The following is a 20,379-nucleotide window of genomic DNA, read 5'->3' as shown; positions in this document are numbered from 1 at the left end:
GCAAGATATTACATGCATGATATCTGTCCAAGTTTTTCAACATGAATTCATGTGGTTGTAATCACACAGTGCACTTCAGAGAGGAAAACAATTAACAAATGTGGCACTACAACTTTATTCCCAAAAAGGTTTCAGTTTTCTGTCTTAAATGAGGGCTTAATCCCTGGCTATATGCAATTAATCAAAATGGCAACATATAAAAGAAAGACAGTTAAAGTTTTGGGAGAAATTTTATTAATGTACAATTTTATTAGCGATGTACAATAGACATTTTAATTCTCTATTTATCCTGTCTCCTTGAAGCTTGGTAAATGCTTGTTTGTATATAAAACTACACAATGCTTTTTCATGAGGACCAGAAACTGTGAAAATATAAGTGCTACAGTATATTTTGTAGTGATTTAACACGTTGTCCAGAAGAGTTACCAGCCACTTCAATGAAGGACTTCTAAAAATATTTCTGATCAGTTCAAATGCATCTGTTCATAAATAATGATTGGTTTGCTCATGTCCATTATACTGCTAAGTACAAATGTCTCCAACATAAAATACCGTTTCAATACATTTTTCCACATGAACAACTAGATAATTCAGTCATATTTACTTTTAAACAAGGCTAATACAAATTTACAAGTAAAGTAACTTCAAAATTTATTCAGAATAATTATTTTTTCAACCAGAAGCTTTACTTTGGACAACGCAGAAGTATATTGCAAGTGACATTCTGCAGCAGAAGCTGGAGGCTTGAGAATAACAACTAAGAAAGACTAAATATCAGCAATACACACTTTTACAAGAATTCTGACCATTCTGACTGTTAACATTAAAGATCAGATGCTTCAGTTTGTGCGCCTGTCAATCAAAACCTCCACACAAAAAAAAAAAATTAAAAATTTCCCACAGAACACAGTATTTCAGAGAACAAGTTAGACACTGGCATGACACTTCCCAAATCAAATTGGCAACTGAAATTTAACATCCACATGAGCTTGTTTTGCTAAGCTTACTATTTCAGACAGCTTCACCACCTGAAAAACAGAGAACAAAAACTTAATTTCAAAGCAATCAGAACTTGACTGAACTGGATCAATCTTTTTAAACAAAATAATACCAGGGAATCATCAGTAAGGTATCAGAGGGGATTACTATTTAGCTCAGTACTTCTTAATCACTTTTAAATGAAAGATAATCAAGTCTTCTAGAAAACATCTCATGGAGTTAAACAAGTCTGCTTCTCATTTATAACAAAGTATATTGATAAAATGCTAAGTTTTAAATTTTATGTGCCACCTTGTTATTTTGAGGGGTGTTGAGATGGCAACTCACAAGACATTCTATATATCTAGAAGCTATTTCTCCTCTGAGTTTTTTTTGCAAGCACTTCTGGATCTTATTTTGATACCTTAAGGAGCCTCATCTTCTCCTGCATAATGACTCTAAATTTCTCTGAATTATTTCCTGCTTAGAATGAAATGTTATAACAGAGTAAGTGGTTCTTTGGGAAAAAAAAAATCCGTAAATTTCCCCATGACACAAAATCCACCAGGTATCTTCTAACTTTTTTGCTATACATTTCTAGTACAATTTTCTTTTCCACAAACAAAACAAAGCAACACACACAAATCAGTGCCTCTGAACAGTGCATTTGAATATCTAGTTATCTTACGAGGCCACATCATGATCAACTATAGTTTCAATCATGCACACTGAAATACAGTGGTTGATAAAAAAACAGCATTACATCGTATTTTTCAGCCACCTCAATTAAGGTATTTTCTCTCAATTAATAAAGCTAATGTCTTAACCATTCCCCCACCAAGGGGAGTGGCTGACCTGATAATTGATCTGGTTTTGGTTTGTGGGGTTTAATAGCTTCTGACTGCATCATTGTTTCCCAGACAAATTATGCACTTACTAACTCGTAAAATATTTGATTCAGGCACTGGTAGTAACTGGCACTGGGATTTATCCTAAGCTACCTGTAGCTGATTGAATGGAGTTTCAACTTTTCAATACTCTGCAACAGATGCTATGTTCTGAAAAGAATATTCATAACCAGCTATCTTACCATTTTTGCAGCTTCATCCAAGTCATCACACGCAAGGATTTTGAGCCCACTAGCTGTTATTAAAGCTTTAGCATCATCAACTCGTGTACCTTCAGAAACAGATAAAATGCCACTCTTATTGAACAGGAGAACGCTACTAGTCTCATATTTCTAGGAAGCCTGTTCCTAAAGTTAGTGAATAAATCTAGACAACGACATTAGCAGTTAAAAAGCAGGAAGTCTCTTTTATTAACTTTCCAATCCTCACCATCTAAATTCAAGCTTTGCCTTATTTCTCCATTGACTTCAACTCACAGGCAGCTTGCTATACAGTATATAAGCTCAATGACACCTGTCAATTAGAGAGAAATATATTAAAATATATGTGAAGCACACTCACCTTGCAACCGTACCACAATAGGAACTTTGAGCTCCAAATCCTTTACTGCCGTAACAATGCCTTGTGCTATAACATCACATCTCATAATGCCACCAAAAATATTCACCAGAATAGCCAGTACCTACAGAATCAATGACAATATTCACATTGAAAATGGCCAGAGACACATCAGATGAAAGTAGCATACAGCCTTCACTCTAAGGGTAATTCAAGCTCTTTAATTGTATCAAGGGACTCTGCAAAAGACAGACCACTTCTGTTCTACAGAACATCAGCAACCAAAGTACAGTTCTGCAGAGCCACATACAAGAGAGCAGTTACTTCAGAAAACTGCATTTGTCAACTATTTATCTTTCCATTGCTAACAGTACTCCATCAGAGGTACCCCCACACCAGTAACTCCACATACTGAAAACAGGAAATTTTAAAAATTCATACACAAGACCCTGCTTACAGAGTTTACCGAAAAGCCAGCATGCTTAGAGATAAGCTATTTGAAATACATTTTATTCAGGAGGATTAAGCCAACAGTTAAGGGAACAGAAAGGAAGTGGCAGTGGTAGAAAGGAAGGGTAAAAAGAACCATGGTCAAAGATGAAAGATGAAACAAAGCAGGAATCAAAATGGGTAGATAGCCTTAGACAACAGAACAAACTTGACAAGACAAAACATTCCTGTGCGACTGGTTCATGAACAGTAACTTGGTTCCCATGATGTTGCACTTAGACTAGCTCGTCTGTGCAGCATTGTTCTTCCTCCTCCTCCTAATGGACAACTTAGACTGGCACCTCAGAAGGCTGTTCCAAACAAGCCCTGAACTGAACCCTGAGCGCAGTCTGTGACACCAGTGGGCTGCACTGCTCTTTGATTTTCAGCAACAGGAATCTCAGCTATAGTAATTGTTTTTTAATAAAATAGTGAGCAACTGAAAGAAAGCAGAAAGGAAAAGCTGTCTTAAGAAGTCTGTTTGGACACCCTCTGTCCACACATCAGCAGAGAATTTGCATTGCAAAAACTTTTCTCAAATCAGCAACCCTCAGATTCTTCCTTGTTTCTTCTCTTCTCTCTGTAATTCGGGCGCTCTGTGACTCTGTCCCTCATTGCTCCCTCAATTTGCTGGAAAAATGTGAAGAAAGAACAAGGCTTATGAGGATGTGCTGATGGAGCTGGGGTGTTTAGCCTGGAGAAAAAGAAGGCTCAGGGGGGACCTTACCACTCTCTACAATTGCCTGAAAGGATGTAGCAAGGTGGGGTTCTCCCTCCTCCCAAGTAACAAGCATTAAGATAAGAGGAAATGGCTTCAAGTTGCACCAGGGGAGTTTTAGATTGGATATTGGGAAAAATTTCTTCACCACAAGGGTTGTTAATCATTGGCACAGGCTGGCAAGGAAGTGGCTGAGTCACAAACCCTGAAGGTCTTTAAGACTTGTAGATGGGGTGCTTAGAGACATGGTTGAAGTGCAGGACTGGGCAATGTTAGATTTATGGTTGGACTCAATTTAAATGTCTTTTCCAATCTAAATGATTAAATGATTCTGTAACACTCCTGGAGCATGTTACAGACCCTGCATTTAATAATAAGTCTTTCCAACAAGAAAGAGACTAAGCTCCTCTGGAATATCACTCACTATTTGTTTCTGGACCTTTCCAAAGATGAGGAAGTGGTACATAAAATTGTCGTGCAAAAGTAGCAGCATATCATTAGCAGGTCTCGCAAGTCATTCCCACCTTTTAAAGCTACCCCTTTTAAAATAGTTTTCTTTATTTTTAAAAAGCCCCAAACTGCCAAGTTCCCCTTGGGATAAGCATCTCTATGTAGACCATCAATCCAGCCTTCACATTATTTTTGTAGAAAAGCTCTTCCTCCAGTTTCAACCAATGTATTATTTTAATAATATTGAAGCACTTCTGATAAATTTTTAATAGGATAAACATTAAAGCCCTTCCAAGCCCCTTACACAGTTATTTTATCTTACATTACATATAACCAGTACCTTAGAAACTTGTTTGTGCACAGCACAGCAAATATTCATCTCTACGCAAAACACAGACCCAGCTGTAAAACTCATCCAAAAGAAAAACAAAACTGGAAAGCCAACTGAATACCACTTCCTGTTTAAATAGCAGACAGTGGGAGTTTCTGACCCCAAGATTTCTGGAAATATTAAAATACAGCTGTAACTTCAACCAGCAGACACAAAACTGTCTACTCAGTACACAGCCAAAACCCCTATTATTTAAAAAGGTAAAAAAAAAATCCATATATTATTAGGCCTCCTTCATCTGCACCAAGATGAAGCTAAGGTTTCCATCTCCTTTCTTTCTAGTTCTGTGCTTATAAAAACATGTTTTCTGGAGAACATGCACTAAGCATTGTCTTCCAAATCACAGCCTGTCTTACCACTGTGTAGGACCTTGATATGCCAACTCTTCCCTCACCTTTTTATCAGAGGTAATAAGCTTAAAGGCTTCTGTCACTTGCTGCGCTGTAGCACCACCACCAACATCAAGGAAGTTTGCTGGAGTTCCGCCGTGAAGTTTAATTATATCCATTGTGGCCATAGCTAAACCAGCACCATTGACTATATGAGAATAAAGATAACATTTAGGAATTCCGTTTATAAATCCATTAGGTCATTTAAAATTCATTAAATAGTACATACCTAAGCAGCCTATGTTTCCATCCAACCCTATATAGTTGAGATCTGCTTTTGCTGCATCCTTGTCTCTTTGGTCTTCCTGTGTCCAATCCTGCATATCAAAGATCTTCTTCTGACGATAGGCTGAATTGCTATCAAAGTTTATCTTTGCATCCATACACATCACTGAAAGGGAAAAAAAACCCACCATTACTTACCATCATTTAATATTATAGTAACAATTCAAATGTTACATGAATGTGTTAAAGTATGTTAAGTCAAAAATGGCAGCTAGGTCATGCAGGCCAAACACAAAGTTTTGCTAAAAAGACACATATACCACTGTCAATAAATACAAGATTCTCTCCAGTTTCCCCATATAATCAGTTATGCACAAAAAGGGAAGATAACTATTTCTTGAGACACTCTAAACCCAAAAAGCTTACAACAAGCTGTTTGATAAATCTGAACAAATTATGTTTTCTCTGATCACACTGCAGCCTGGAAAAGAATGGGGGGGAATGCACCACAAGTAATTAACATAAAACTAATCCTTAAAGAAGGTCTCTGATTTGAGTTTTTTTTAATCCGTCTTAGTTTTTGCTTTTAGAATAAACATATATAATGTGTGCATGACAGTAAGCACACAGAAACATGATGAAAAAGTGCCTGAGTTGGAAAATAAAATGTTAGGAAAAAATACACAGAAGTAAATTTACTTAAGATTTAGCAAGCAGAAAATCTACAGTATTCTTTACATCAGAACTAACATCGTATCATTGTATCATCCTATCAACTTCATTTCTATCCCTCAGTGAAAATAATATAAAAATAACAAGGCACAAGAAACAGACAGAAAAGACTGCTCTATATTGATCACTTAAGTATTATTAAAAAAAAAAACACACCAAACCCCCCCCCCAGTGACAGTAATAATGAACACTTTGATGAAAGAGGTACATTCATATTTAAATTTCAAACTGTTGTATCTGAGTTCAAGCACAAATATTCTCTACAGGCTTATTTTTTTGTAGAGTGGAATTGGCTGTGATTGAACATTAAATAACTATTCTGCAATTGGATATGCTAAAAACCTCATAAACATCAAGATATTACTTAAACCCCTACAGTCTTTCCATAGATCACACTCCATCAGCTATTCTAATGCCTGAGTCATAAAGGCAGGAGATTTCTTGTAGTTGCTACTATTCTGGTTACCATCACAGTACCAATTTTGGATACATGCGGTGGCTCAAGTTGCAATTTATGAATTTTGAAAGACCTGATTTCCAGGACTGCCTTATCCTGGGTAGCTGTGCTCTTTATTAAAAAATCAAAAATTACAAAAGGAAATTACTTACACTTAAGATCACACTTAGCAATTAAGAGCAGATTCCTACTATATTTAGATTCTCAAATTTATCTGCTTTATTAAATTTTTTTCAACATACCATGTTAATACTAACTCCTCTTGCTGTATACAGCTGAAGTTTTAGCAATGTGAAGCAACCTAGATTTACAAAAATGTCAAGGTGTTACAAGAAGAGTACGAATAAGAAGCATTACCAACTCCTGATGCATCTTCCACCATAGGATTTATTTCTATCATGGTAGCATCATATTTTAGAAAGAGATTATATAATTTGATCATATTTTCAGCTGCTTCATCCACCAGATTAGGAGGAAATCCCATTTTCTGGGCAAGCTGAAAGTAAAAGAATGGTTATTGTTAATTCATGTTAGGATGTCTCAGTTTAGCTACTATTTCAATGTCATTTGGATTTGTAGATGCAGAACCTGCCCTGTCTACTGGGGAAAAAAGAACAAACTCACTCTTTGGTTTGAACAGATTGTTTTCAATATAGAACACTGTACTTACCCTAAAAAAGAGCTAATAAAAATTTATCATGCTATTCCTTTGCACAGCTGTATAAAAGCTAGATAAAGTACTGCCATGCAGTTGGATTTACACTGATTCACCTGAAAATACTTAAATATCTAGTTCAAATTTGTTTCAAATAAGGATTTAAGACAACTGAGCAGGTTGAATACACACACCCTTTATTAAAATTAGAAGCAACTTTCCCATCCTCACTAATGTGTACTTTCCCACATTAACAATTACCCTAACAGCTTGTTCCTTTTTTATGCCTTCTACTATATCGATGGGTTCCTTAATTATCGCCTCAGGATTCTCTGCAGCAACATCTTCAATATTAACACCACCATGAGAACTGCCTATCAGCACAGGACCCTAGAACAAAAAGGGAAAAAAAAAAGCATAAGTAATTTGATACCACACAATTGAAACTTAACTCTTCCCATAAGATACCTCACAGCAATAAAACCTTTTTCATTGAAAAAATTAGTGTAGCTATTCAATACCTCCCTATAAAACCTTTTAACAATACTTTCCAAATGTTAAAGTGTATGTCAGGTCCACTTTCTTTTAACAAGGAAAAATTTCCTCTGTAAAGCAGCAGCAAAACAATGAACACCAACATATTATGTTTAAATTTTGATAGAAAGGTTCAACTTCATAATCACATACATTTTATCTTTTAGGTGTCATCAGAGAAAGCGTAACTACGTTCTCACCTCCACCTTCTTCACTCACTCCTACACAGAGATCAAATATCAGGCACTCATTCGTTCATTCTGCCATGCTCCAACCCCAAGGACATATGGAGGTGTACAGAACTTAGTGATAAATTACTGCAAACCATACCTGTTCAGTAGGATCACAATGTCCAGTAACTAAAGCCTTCACTGAAAGTAAGTCATAGCAAAACAAAACAGCACTCAATTATTCATTAACAAAAGAAATTAAGAAACCAGAATTGACAGCATTTGCAGCTGAGTTTATTTTTAAAAAAGCCAAATCTCAACAAAAACATGAAGGACTCACTACCATGGAACCTAAAAATCTCTCCTCCAGTTCACAGTAAAGACATACTTGGATCCCTTCAACCAACCTTCCCTTATCATCACCCATGCATGGATTATGGCCATGGGTGTACTAAGGCAGCATTTCCTATCAGCAGAACTGAAAGATTAAACAGCCTTAAAACTGCTGACAATTAATTATAGAAAATGTGACCCTGGTTCACAGAACGTGCTTAATAACTACACCACTCCCCTCCCATTACCATCCTTCCAAATGGAAATACACAGCTTGCAAATTATCCTGCATCTAATAGCAATGTTCAACTCAATGAACATTTTTGGATATTCTTATCTTGAACTGTCAGTAAGCTACAAACTGATCATAAAATAACTCATCGTTCCATAGAATTGACCAATGTGAACAGTTTTGCTTAAAACACAAACCCCTGTTGGCGAATAATATCCAAGTCATAAAGTTCCCGTTTCAGCTGACTATTTTAATCATTTTTCCCCTCCTTAAAGGAAGATGTTGGCAACAACATCAGGAATAAACAGTGTGTGCTATTCAACCTTCACACTTCCTTCTTTTGAAAGGCATTTCCTCATCCTAAGCATCCTATACAAGTTATAGTAATTACAAGCACATCTAAAAACATGACTTATAAAGTCACAGTAAAAACAAAGCACATCCCTATCAAAAGGCAACAACCCACACAGTATGATCAATATATGCTAGTAAGATTTATACAAGAGCAAGAACAAGCCATGAAAATAAGTTTCCTTTCTTCATCTAATTTGCTACAATCAGTTACAGTAAATTTTATTTCCATAAGCATCGCTGCTTATTGCTTACACAATTTTAAGTCTGAAATGTGTTCATTTACAGCATTTTTCCGCCACCTTGTGGTGCATACAGAAACATTTGAATCTCCCTTTCTCTATTCCAGCACACATCACAATGGAGGCGCCCTAGTCACATAATTCAACACAACTGATACTTTCCTATCAAAAATAACACTACGGAGGAAGAAAATGGAACAAATATTTAATTCCTAATACGGCAATCAAAAAGAAAAAAAAATAAAGAGTAAGACTAGTTTTCTCATTCCTCCACAGAAAATTATTTCATCCATACTTAAATATCCCCTAATCACCAAAACCAGTGCCTCTGCAAACTCTTAAGCATCTGAACAGACAAAACTCAGTATTTCTCAACTTCAGCAAACAAAGTTCTAAGATCTGTTCTAAATCCTGGCTTCATTCAAGTTACTTGCCAATTCATGTTCTGTGCTCCAAACAGAACACTTGTCTGTCAGAAGACACTGACACATTTCAGCAACCACATTTGAATTGTAGCCTAAAAAACTACATACCCACACATACAGTCCATATATGCAGAAAAGACTGGCTTTCATTTTCCTGAAAGATATGAAGACAGACCTCTAGGCCCAAATCTTCTTACCAATTTCCTGGAAAGCATTAGTTTAAGAAACACTCTCACAATCAAGGGACACACCAGTGCACCTCTGGGAACCTTCACACACTGGAGAAAAAGGATGTTGGATTTACGCAGGACCATTTGCTCTTCCACAACACTGTCACTTATCTTGTTTCTGACAGTCAAAAATGGGGTGTAAATGCACATGCACACATATAGCTGTGTTTTTAAACTAAATTGTATAATCTGTTATGCAAATGCAAATTAAAACCAAAATGAAAATTACCCCATTATTCTACCCATCTCCCCTTTGGCCATGTGACTCTGAACTTCAGCTGGGGCTACCAATACTCATTTATTATTCTGTAAATTCAAACTGTAGCATTACATATTGACCACATTTAAAAACAAAGTAAATCATATAATCAGATACACTGGAAAACAAAATTTAGCTTGTATACATCTGATTTTCAAAAACAAGTGAACAGTAAACAGTTTTGCTGATTTTTTTAAATTCAGTTGTAACGAGTTAATTAGCTTACTTCTATTTCTAATATTACTCACTTGAAAAGACCTTTCCATTGTTATTGCAAAATAGTATTCTCTCCTGGGATATCTGCGTTCACAGATAAATACTTGATTGCATATCCTGCCCTTCTCTCCTGTTTGCTTGGTAAACAGCTTCTTTCCAATCATTTGGGAGGAGACAGCTTTTGCTTCTTCTGGACTAGAATAAAAGAAGCACAGAATGTGACAAAGAAACTGCTGTAAAAACAGAAGTAGCATTTAAAAAGTCTTATCTAATTTTTGTTATTTTAAGGTTAATAATTAAAACCCTGGTTTTAAAGAAAGCAGTAGGTTCAATCCATAATGTGAAACGTTGACATTTTTCCACTTGGTTGGATAATTTAGAAAGAACTTACGAAAAAACTATTTTCACTCCTCCTTTGAGGCCACCTTCAAATGTTCCTTTTCCTCTACCACCAGCTAAGACCTGTGCTTTTACCACAATATCCTTTGAACCTAGAACAAAAGAAAACCCAAAAAAATTGTCATCAATGACTATAAAACAAATTGCTTCAGTTAAAATAACAAAGGTTGCTTTAATTCTATCCCACTTTCTCCACGCCCACCATTCAAAACACACCCATGTGAATCAAAGACTATATTGCAATTCATACAAATAGTTCCAAAAATCTCAAATAATCCACAATTTTCAGCTTTAGGCTGTTCTGTGAACTTTGGTGAGTTAGTATCCAGAAATGCTGGTGTTCTGATCATCTTTAATATGTGTTGGAGTCACATATGATTAATCACCCAGTAAGAAATTCTTGGCACCTCACAGATTATTAACAAGATGAAACTGAGTATCTGACACACCGTATGCAAGGTTTTCCTCAAACAACTACAAATACCCTGTACCTGTAAGCCATTACCCTCCCAGCAATGATACGTAACTATACCATTTACCCAAGTCAGCTTGCCAGGTCTGCTCTGGCTTCCATCCAGCACAGCACTAAGGCATAAGCTTGAGTACTTTGCAAAAGTCAGAGGCCTAAACAAACCCACTATTCTTCCAAGGGTAGGCAAAGTAAGCCCTTTAGTTGGCTTTAACTGTTTAAAAATAGTTTACAAAATATTCTTCTAGGTAGGGGAAACTGGGTATTTGAGTTTAAAAAGTAAAGCGTGAGAATATAACAAAAGTCAACTGGGATACTCTGAACTGTCACTGAGACAAAAAACAAAGAAAAATAGTTCATCAAGTCATTTAAGGTGATAAAAGAAAAAAACTGAAGTTCTGAGTTATTACTCAAGTTTGCTTACACAGAGTACAGACAGCAGCTAGACTGCAAGATGTTAAGAACTCCCCCATTGACATTTGTTCAGCACATCCCATTTTTTCTCATGCCACCATCAGCTGAGCCAATCTTTCCAAGCCAAAAAGAACTTGCTGTTCCTTTGGCTGTCAAAAGAGAACCATGGAAATGCTTAAGAAAAATTTTGCAGTACTCAAGCAAAACTAGCCACTACTTAAACTGAGGAAGGTTATGACAGGCACAAAAGTTGTGTTGGTTCCTATTCTCTCCCAGGTCCTGTTTGGACTGGTGAAACGGAACTCAAACTGTATCACAAGCTAGGGTGGCTATAAGCAGAAGACTCAAGTCACCCCTCCCAATTAGCTATCTGTTGATATTACTTCTTGAATGTCTACCTAACAAGAGATCTCTCCATTCACACATTATTTTAAAGCTCTCATGCAAAATAGGCATGAAGGTTATAAACACACAAGTATGTATTTACTTACAAAGTAAGTATATTACAAGTATATTATACAAGTATGATTTACTACAAATCAAGTATGATTTACTACAAGTTTGTGATTCTAATATTTAATTCAGTTCCTGAAGATAACTATTTTTTACAGGCAACCAAGTTAACATACTCTATAGAAGTCACACATGACAACTTTTATGCAATTACTTTAAGTACAAAGCCTTTTTTCCATTTCCTACACTAAGTCCATAAATAAAAAGCTGCAACTACAGAGAAGTTTTCAGAAAAGCCATGAAGTTCACCCACAGGCACCTTCTTTGTAAATTATCCCTCCTAGCAACAAACACCAGAATCTGAACAAGTCAAATGAGATCCCAACTAAAGTTCTGGTAAGATCTCAGCTGGAACATATCTAGCTCTGGGCATAAAAGTAAATTGGTAACTAAGATGATCACTGAAATTAAGCGATTCCCTTACAAGAAATGAGCTTAGCACATCCTTAAATCTATCAAAGGAGAAGAAAGCAAGAACATGATTATGGTCTTCAGCCTTACCTGTGACAGACAGAGCAAGAACACATGACTACATGTACATCATTCATTCTGGTTTCTGCTCTAAACCAGCCAAAAATAAAGGCCACCTACCAAGGAAGTCAGCGTTTAAAAAGTGCAAGAAAAAAAGACCCTTCTTTACACAAAATATAAGGAAGCTTGCCAAGAGATATGAAGGAATAATGGAAGAGTCAAAAGGAACTGGGCAGAGGTATTGTCTCTGATATTCTTCAGACAAAAATATGAATGCTGAGGGGAAATGAGGAGTAATGGACTGCAGAAAATAGGGAGGCTAAGAATTGCCCTAAATAGGGCAATATTCTTTTGTTCTTAGGCAGAGTAGTGGGCTACATGCACCACTACCCTGATCCTGGAAGATATTTCTTAAAAATGTTGTTACCATGATGCATTATAATATTTTGTCAACATATAGACATCCAAAAGAGTGTGAGAAAAACAACTTCTATTTTTTCACAATCAGTTTTGGCCGTAACATCACTGTGCTAATCCTTATGCAACAACTGAGTCATTAAATGAGCAGATTACTAATGCTCTGTAAATTCTAGCACTGCAAACTAGCTGCTTGATTGCATAAACAAGTTCAAGGTTCATTTGAGCAGTTATGTTTACAAGCAATTAAACAAACTTAAGATAGTACATCCCAAGAAAACCATAACCCATCATGCAGAAAAGTCCACTGTTTAATAAACATTTTATCCCACAGCTCCTATTGAAAATTACTTTAAAACAAGAGGAAGTGTTTGGTCACACACCTCATCTGCAGTGCTCCAGCAGCAGCACTGTCACACAGTCTGACACAACAAAGAACTGCTGATACACAGTAACCCAAGGAAAAAAATCTGGAAACCAGCAGCTACCATAGTTTTCTACTCAGTATCAACAGTTGTGCCCTTGTTTTTTGCTTAGGTGGCTTTGAAATACTGCTAGGCTTGTGTTTCAATGAAAAATAGCAGTTTCTGCCCTGGAGCAGATAACCCAGCAAACACATGCCAGCAAACACACCACCAGAGAATTCCCATCCTGCCTCCAGCCCTCAGCTTTTCACTCCAGCCTCACTTCTTGTGCCAGTAGAAGCACTTGTGCTATCATGCCTTGAAGCATATCAGTGATTCCCTGAGGGCAAAAGCTCATCCAGCAGACAGACAGTGCTTCTGCAGGCTTGTGCACCATGTGACAGGAACACACACAGGAACTTCAGTGAGCAGGACTTCAGCTTTCAGCAGCAGTAACAAATTGTAAAGCCTCAACACAGGGCACTGGAACACCAGTACAACTCATGCGGGCAAGCAAGCTAAAGGCCAATGCACAAATCTCTAAAGAAGCATTTGGTAAGCATCACATTTCCATGTTAATGGCAGTCAGCTCTAAAGCACATATAAGTACAATAGCCTGAAAAAACTAGGAAATTAGAAAATTAAGAGCAGATACCAATGAGAAGAGGCATCTGAAATCAGTACACTGACTTAGCATTAATCTGTTCAAGACAAGGAAAATCTATACATTTACTAACACTACAGTTATCACCTTCAACAATCATTTATAAACTAGACAGAGAAAGAGTTACACAGTCAGCATACAAAACCATCTTCACTTCTATCAATACTGATGTCTATATTTTAGAAGGAGTAATTTCTGTTTCTGTAATTTAAGCTTTCAAACTGGGAGAAAGATCAATGCATGCAGGCAAGCAGAAAGACATCCATGTAAAATACAATCTCCAAATAAGCTTATTAAGAGGCAAGAAGGGTCATTGTTCCACTGTATCTCTGAAGTTTCCCGTGCAAGTGGAAAGTCCAATGATTACAGCAGACAGGCCTGATTAAAATGTTCTGCTTTACAAGTTTTCATTTTGACTTTTGTCAAATCACATTAATTGCCACTTCTCTGCTCAATACTATCTGCAGCAGAGGTACTGCTTTCCACGTATTACCTTCAGAACAACCATGCAAGCCTAATCTATTCTGACAAGACAGACAACAATAAAGGGCAGTGACAGGTTAGCAACTCAAGTGTCAATCAACTGCAAACTTATCCGGGGAAAGACAGAGACCTGTAACTTTTGCTTCAGTTTGTGTTTCAAAGTTCTTGCACCAGAAAAAGTAACCCTCCATTTATAACACAAGCTAATTTTTTCTTGCTGCACAGATACAAAAAAATTAAGTTTAAACAATACAGGTGTATTTACTGGCATTAGGAAAATATAGATTTGTAACTAACAACAGGAGTGTCAATATAAATAATATTCTGACCCTAATTCTGTCAACAAAGCAGAGAATCACTTCAGAGCACACTGCATTTCATTAGTAAGTACAGCTATTGGGAATTTTAACTTCAAAATCACATTTTTTTCAGCATTTGAAACTTTTGAGTGCTAGAAGACTCATTGCAGGCAAATCAAAAGTATAACTATTGAAATAATTATGTGCCAGGAATCATCATACTTTCACTGAAAGGACCATACCAGTCAGGAGACTGAACAAGATGTTTTGCTATTACAAAATATCTTCTACAGAAATACTTCCTGACATTAATCAACTGCATCAAGTTCATTATAAGCTCACAAGACAGGTTTGGTTTCGTCAACAGCTTAAGTCAAGCAATTAAAATACAGAGGTCAGAATTTGAATGTGCTGGTTATACAAGTCTATTTTAATTAACGAATTAACATCAACAATATGTTTTGATATTTTAACTTCAAAGGAGTGAAGTGCTACAGAAGAAAGCAAAGGCTGAAGCACAATGTAAGATTCAGATGCCAAAAAAATAACATTTGCCAGAATGTAAGTAAATGTTTGGTTTCTAAACTACTACTGCTGTTTATCTAGAGATTTTGACCAAGTAAATAGGAACATAATTGCATTACTTTCTTAACACCTGGGGGATTTCTGCTTAAGTTTGCCACCTTAGATCATCATCTATATCCTAGAGCAATTGAATAAACACTGTGGAGTTTCAGACAACCTGAGAGACAGCAGGAACACAGACAGATAATTGACCAACAAGGAAAACTGATAATAGCAAACAAAAAAAATACCATAAATGAAAGTATGACAAACATGAGTTTTCACTCTGACACAGACTAGAAAACCCCAAAAACTTAACTCAGACAGCCAAGGTGGGTGTGGCACACACTAAGGAGAAAACCATCCCAGCTTTTTTTGCCATCGTGCCTGGAATACGTTTTTTGAAGAGCTAATAAAGGAAAAGCTAGGAAAAGCACTTTACCTAGAAAATAATTGCACATACTGTACTAAGCTTTGAGTTCTGACTAAATCAAGCCTGGGATCAAACTTATATTTTTAAATCTACCTAGGTTCACATATTACTTTTTGAAACTTTTTTAACAGATACAAGTTGTATGTTTAAGCAACAGACAGAAAAGTAACACTGAAAAGTACTTAAAAGATGTTAGTAACATTGAAAAAACTCTAGAAGGTCTGAAAAAAATCATATATTAATCACACAACTGTCAGCAGGAATACAGCCAAACCAATTACTGGAGCTATTCTGTAGAAAGCATACCAAAACAGAACATTCTTTATGAACCACACAGACATGGAGCTGCACTGGATCTCTTAAACCGCAACAGCAAAAGTAGCAGACTCAATTCCAGGACCTTTCAGTCTCCTTTCAAGAACTCTGATGTAGAAAGGTGAAATGTTTTACACTCATCCTCTCCACACCTCCTATTTTATACAGCTTTATATTTCACTAAAATTTGACAGTCTGCCATGCACATAAAACTGTGGGATTCATTACCTGAAAACCCAACAAAACCACCAGCACACAAAAGTGGCTTGAAGATATTAATGTCTTAAAAAGTCTTACTTCTCAAATCATCATGACTCAAAATATATGCTATTAAAAAACCCCAGGCAAGCACACAATATGTCACTGCCTTTCACTCAACTGTTACCAGAGGAAGGGATTAGGAAGCATCAAAACTTGAGATACAACAATACATTGCACCTATGGAAGTGTCTCTTAACAAACAGCAATGTTTACTTCAAATAGTGCGTTCTGCTGAGCTACCTGCTATCACACTGATCAAGCATCTGTTCACTAAACAGTCTCTAGGTTCATTAGTCATGTTCTTGATAACACACACATATCAGCTCCTTAATCAAAACTGGTCACAGCGCTAGCTGGAATGCACACATGGCGAAAGCAAACCGTAACTTCAAGGTAATCAAGCCATGCTGCAGTCTCTTACCAAAGCTTTGGAACAGAACTTAATCAGCTCATTTGTTTTTCAAAATTTAAGCGAGATGATTAGGTAACACTGATTTAGCTACAGCCACAGCTAACCTATGATAATCTCTGTTAATGAGAAGTTTGCATTTGCTATACGTTGGGATAAAAATTTACCCATTTCTAAGTTAAGTATTTGCAAAAGGGAAGAAATCCAATGCCAAACTCAACCTTTAGTCAGAAATCTGCTCTGTGTAAATTTACCAGGAACATGTGGATTGGCACTAGGGAAACAGAGCAAAGAGTATTACCAACTGTCTTTGTAATGGTCTAGACACACATTTGATTAAACAGCTTAGCATATAAAAAGAAAAAAATAGGTTCCTATCTCCTGGCAACTACTTCAACACAACAAAAATCAACAATGCATGAGCGGGCCAAAAAAGTGAATTTTTTCATTCTGATAGATATTGCTTTGGTTTGTGTTTTGTTGATTTTTTTTTTAAAGTACTAAATTAAAGCTAGCAGCTAAATGCCTACAAAAACAAAGAAATCCAAAACATTGGAGCAAAGAATAGTATTTCACCACTCAGAATGAGTTCTGGACTTGCTTGAGCAATGCCTCAAAACCTCAAGCTCCTTCAGTGCATGTTCTTTCGGGAAGTTTTCCCTTCCTCATCTCAAGTACTAAAGAAAGCACAGCATTGACTACATACCAACTCCAACGAAGTATTTGGCTGACAACCAGAAGCCCAGAATTCCTTTACTAAAGGATGCCAACTCACACACTTCACAACTTCATTCTTTTAATCCCCAAGAAATTGCCCAGAGTCCCACAGCCCAGATAAGAGGCATACCTATGATGTCACAGGGATGACACAGAGCTATAAACCAGCAGCCAGACATACCCACACTGCTGGAGGAGCCCTCTCTGAGCAAGAACAAAACAAAGGAACCCTGACCTACGATTTTCTGGCCTGTTGATTAAAGAGCCACAGATAAAGGTTCTCTCATTTTCCTCCAGCAATACCTGCGCAGACATTAAAGTAGAGAAAAGGGGTATGCCTGATTTGGGAAGTTTTGATCATGCTATAAACTCACCCTTAACAGAAGGTAAAGTTCTGAAGTTTAAACCATTCTCAGAAGTATTTTAGCAACTTCCTTTCATATTAATGAAATTATTCTAATTTTGTATCACTTACTCTCTAATGGAAACAAGATAAAGAAGGTATCAGACAACACCTGAATTTCTAGGACATTCTTTTCTACATTACAAAGCAGCATAACTGGCTCCAGAAGAAAAATTACCATTTTTTTCAGATCTTATTTCTCACACTAAATGTCTATATGAAACTGAAACGAATCCAACAAAACCTATAACCTCAGGAATCACTATGAATGTATCCCTTTGGAGGTAGATAGAGATTTGAGCATTTGCATAGGAGAAAGGAATATGTCTACCTATGTCCTTCACTAAAACTTTGTGACAAGCCTAATGTTTTTCCAGGGAGGAAAAAAAAAATCCCAGACTTAAAACTAAGAAAACCCCCCAAACAAACCAATCAACCAACCAAAAAATCCCCACCTTCTAATGCCTGACAGAATAGAAGCTGACTTCCATATCAAATCCAAATTGAGTAACATTTTACTAGGACAGATCGTAAGTAACGTGGCAAATTATTGGCAAAATCAAGTCCAAAATTAAAGCTTAATTCCAAATTAAGTATTTAAGCACCTGGCAAATGAGATTGGATACTTCTTCATCAGCAAGCCAGAAATTTAGCATACAACTACAAGCCATCAAAGTCCTCCCCTCCTGTATGAAGTAGGTGCATTCTGCCAGAAAAGCACACTCACAAAGGAATAGGATTTTACTCTTCTCTTGTAGCTTAAAGAGAAGTATGGTTTGTATCTTCTGTTCTAAATGAGATCTTGTCACCACCACTGAAACTCTTCATACAAGACTTCCTCTAACCTTGCTGAAAGTAGAAAGAAATCCAGGATTTTCACAAAGTAGAGTCTATTACTCTCCAAGAAGTTTAACTCGTTATATTAGTCTAAGCTAATAGAATTTATACCTGACCTATTCCCTCTTAACGAGAAAGCTGCTTCACAGGGAAGGCTCTTTTAAAAAAAAGGTCATTCAGAACTCCAACAACATCTCACCAAGAAAGACAGAAAAAGTAGGTACACCTTGTATCAATCCCATGCCTATTAGTATATGTTCTCTTTAATATTATACCTATTTCTTTTGCTATTTTGTAAGCTTCATCTGGCGTATTGGCAACCACTCCATGTGGAACAGAAATGCCAGCCTCCTTCAACAGTCCCATGCTCAGGTATTCATGGAGTGATAGCCTCCTCTGTTGCTGTTGTTGCACTTGAAACCCATGATTGTTGAGTATTCCTGGACTTCCAGCAAGCACCTGAAGGAAAAGAATAAAAAGAAAAAAAAAGAAAACAAAAAGAAGAATGTGACTGTTGTGAAAGACCACCCTCTTTGTTTAGGTTAAAAAACCAGTCTACATATTAAACAAGTATACTTTAGTGTTCCAGTGCAAACACCCGAATATTTAATCCTACTCTTCCACATTAGTCATTCATATCAGGGCTGGTATTTGATTTTGTGAGGTTTTATTGGGCAGGGGGAAAGAGGTGGTGAAACTACTAGCACTGACAAGTTGACAAGCACTGTAACATAAAAATCAACAACAAATGCAAAAAACCATTTGCTGCATTTTTTGTATTTCACTATATGCAAATAAGACCTTAATTTTATACACAAAGCAAGAAACCTACTGAATTCAGCTAATCTATGAACATGGATGATCACCAAAAGATTCAAGGTAAAAAGATTACAAACAAAACTTACTTCCATACAAAACTTACATACAAAACTTACATACAAAACAAACTTTTGCTTTTATTTTTATTTTTTTAGTATGTACCACTGGCAAAAGCACTGTCAAAATCAGCCTGAACTAGGACGTTTCTAACAAGCTAGATTTTTAAGGCTTCATTTCACTTCAAATAAAGGAAACAAGCAGACGACACAGGAGCTTTACTGCAGCATTTCGAGCTAGCCAATCGCCAGGGCCTATGTAGCCTCCAAAGGATTCCTTCTCCAAGCAGGACGTCCTCTCCTTGGCACGACCCCAAGGGAGAGGCGCTGAGGAGGCTGCGTGAAACTCGAGAGGGGCACTCACGGCGACCTTCCCCAGTCCGGGGCAGAAGGAGAAAGTGGCAGCGAGCGTCACACACCGTGTCACACACCGCAGCCTCCCGAACTCCTTCGCGTCACCGCTTCCCAGGGGTGCTACAGCCAAAAACAAGCCCACACCCCCGAATGGCATCCACAGGAACCAAGAGCAGAGGCTGGCGAGGAGCGAGCTGGAAGAAGAGTTTAACTGGCACAGCCCGACCCCTCCCAGGAGCAAGGTGACGGCGGAGATGGAAACACGGGGATATCCAAGCAAGATAGGGGACGGGGGCGCTGAAAAGGAAGTGAAAAGGAACCACGCAAGGAAGACATGCCACAAGCAAGAACTGCGGGGCCGCACACCAAAGGTGAGCACCGGGCTGCCATCCACAGGGCAGGGCAGGGCAGGGCAGGACGGCGGCGGGAGTGCGCCGAGACGGACGCTGCTCTCGCCGCCGCTCTGCAGGGAGCGACCGCGACCCCAGCCGGCCCGGCCCCGCTTTAGCCCCGGCCCAGCCCACCCCCGCTCCCGAGCGGCCGCTACCTTCCCCGCGGTGGACCCCAGCGAGGCACGGAGGCCGCTGCCCCTCAGCCCGGCCGCCACCCGGCTGCAGATCATGGAGGCCGCCATGGCCGAGCCCCTTCGCCCTCGGGTGCCCCCGGCAGCGCGCACGCGCCGCTCGCGGGCCGGGGCGGGGCCAGGAAGCGCCTCGCGCGGCTCCGCCCCCGCAGT

At 37.9% G+C, this 20,379-nt stretch overlaps 1 protein-coding gene across 1 annotated transcript; it reads right to left on the bottom strand.

Moving 5' to 3' along the window:
* Nucleotides 1-211: 211 nt before the first annotated feature.
* On the bottom strand, nt 212-20,324 carry SUCLA2 (succinate-CoA ligase ADP-forming subunit beta). The gene is made up of 11 exons (XM_054002134.1): nt 20,191-20,324; nt 18,690-18,873; nt 10,334-10,433; nt 9,975-10,137; nt 7,212-7,340; nt 6,653-6,791; nt 5,111-5,272; nt 4,887-5,029; nt 2,448-2,568; nt 2,069-2,157; nt 212-1,028 (listed from the first exon to the last, which is right to left on the bottom strand). The coding sequence occupies exons 1-11, from the start codon at nt 20,275-20,277 to the stop codon at nt 954-956; spliced, it is 1,392 nt and encodes a 463-aa protein (XP_053858109.1). The 5' UTR covers nt 20,278-20,324; the 3' UTR covers nt 212-953.
* Nucleotides 20,325-20,379: the final 55 nt, after the last annotated feature.

Source organism: Vidua macroura, chromosome 2, assembly GCF_024509145.1.
Source record: "Vidua macroura isolate BioBank_ID:100142 chromosome 2, ASM2450914v1, whole genome shotgun sequence".
Taxonomy (NCBI): domain Eukaryota; kingdom Metazoa; phylum Chordata; class Aves; order Passeriformes; family Viduidae; genus Vidua; species Vidua macroura.
Note: the sequence above shows the minus strand (reverse complement) of the source record. Positions and strands in the feature narration are given on the sequence as shown.